At 50.0% G+C, this 1635-nt stretch overlaps 1 protein-coding gene across 1 annotated transcript; it reads right to left on the bottom strand.

Annotated features, from left to right (window-relative positions):
* Nucleotides 1-310: 310 nt before the first annotated feature.
* Nucleotides 311-1635, bottom strand: ankrd9 (ankyrin repeat domain 9). The gene has a single exon (XM_026152893.2). The coding sequence runs from the start codon at nucleotides 1414-1416 to the stop codon at nucleotides 589-591; it is 828 nt and encodes a 275-aa protein (XP_026008678.1). The 5' UTR covers nucleotides 1417-1635; the 3' UTR covers nucleotides 311-588.

Genomic DNA, 1635 nt, shown 5'->3' with positions numbered 1-1635 from the left:
TCCGCCTTACACTTATCTTATCTTATCCTAAAATAATTTGAACAACACAAATCAGTGTGATTCAGCTAAACACCCAGACTGGATTATCTGATCTTGTTCGATCATATAATCCTTTTTTGTCTGTCTCAACCAGATTTCAGGATTTCATCCTATTGGATTATGGAGGACCATTTTAAAACTTTGGGCTTTGCTGCACATAAAAAAATAACTTGATTATTTAGATTCACAAAGATACACCAGAGTCTGCACTATTGATCTAAAATTAATTAAACCATCATCAGGATCACAAACACAGCCAGGAAGGTTCGGCTTTTATCGCCATCACACTTTATTACAGTTTATTTACAATTTATTTACAGTTTATTCAGGTTTTATTAGGTGTGATGTTTCCTGTCATGTGTTCTCGAGATCCAGCAGTGTCCTGTCTAAGCAGCTAATGAAACTGATTGGCAGTTAAACCTTATCTCAGGGCAGCTCCACCATACTCTGGGACCTAAAGCCTGATGCTTTCAGTCTATTTACATCATGCCTTTACGTCAATGGCACACTGTCCAGTTACAAGAGGATTTCCATGCTAATATGATCTCACTACCAGCTGTGCAGCTGCAGGAAGTCGGGCAGCAAGCTGATTCGGTCTGCACCAAACTGCACCAAAGAACGCAATGCCTGCAGCAGCAGGGGAGGCGGCGCCACACCTTGGAGCCAGCTGAACACTTTGTTTCCCAACAGGCTTTGCCAGCGCTGCGGTTCGTCCTGCAGCCGCTGCAGCAATGGTGGTTTGGGCAGAAAGAGCAGCAGGTAGTCCAGACAGCGCTGCGCGTGGTGTCGTTTTGACACGTCACAAGAAACAAGTCTCTGCAGAGCGGCATCGAGGCCGTCGGGCCGTGCACCCTCGACCAGCAGTAGCAGCAAACAATCGGCGTGCGACAGTTCCACCGCTAGCTGCACAGCACTCTTTCCTGCATCTGCAACGTGCGAGCAGCCGCCGCAGCTGTCCAGGTAGTCCTGTCGCTTGGTTTGCTCACCACAGTTCTTCAGAGCTGCCATCATCATACCGAGGATCACCAAGCGGTCATAGCGAACCGCAATATTCAGGTGTGGTGCCCCACTGCCGCGACAGCAGCAGTAACTGCACCGTGGCGCTCTGAGCGCGCTCACAGAGTACCTGTTGAGCAGGTATTGTGCATAGTCCTGGTGGTCATGTATGAGGGCGTAAAGCAGCGCCTCTGATGGCAGGAAGGCTCGAGGGTGGCCGTCGTCCCAGCAGAAGACCTCCATGCAGCGCATGTCTTCCAGCAGCCAGACAGGAAGTCGCTCCCGCACAGAGCAATAGAAGGAGAACGCCGTCCGCTCACATTGCCGCTCAGATGGAGACGAAGACACGTAGTCAAGCTGAGAGGACAGCAGCCACGGCATCACTGCACACCTGATGAGGTCTGAGAAGGTCTGAGGATGAATGAGGAGGTTTGATGACAGGTGAGGTGCTATGAAGAGTCCTGAGGAGGACTGTGTCTACCTGAGGACCTTTGAGAGTCTGAATAAGCCGACGCTAAGAGCCAATCCAGCAGTCTCATTCAAACCTTCATTCTAAGCAACTCCTCACTTTTATACTCCTCCCCCACCCCCTTGTCAGCT

This window comes from Astatotilapia calliptera, chromosome 19, assembly GCF_964374335.1.
Source record: "Astatotilapia calliptera chromosome 19, fAstCal68.1, whole genome shotgun sequence".
NCBI lineage: Eukaryota > Metazoa > Chordata > Actinopteri > Cichliformes > Cichlidae > Astatotilapia > Astatotilapia calliptera.
This window is presented reverse-complemented; position numbering and strand designations above follow the sequence as displayed.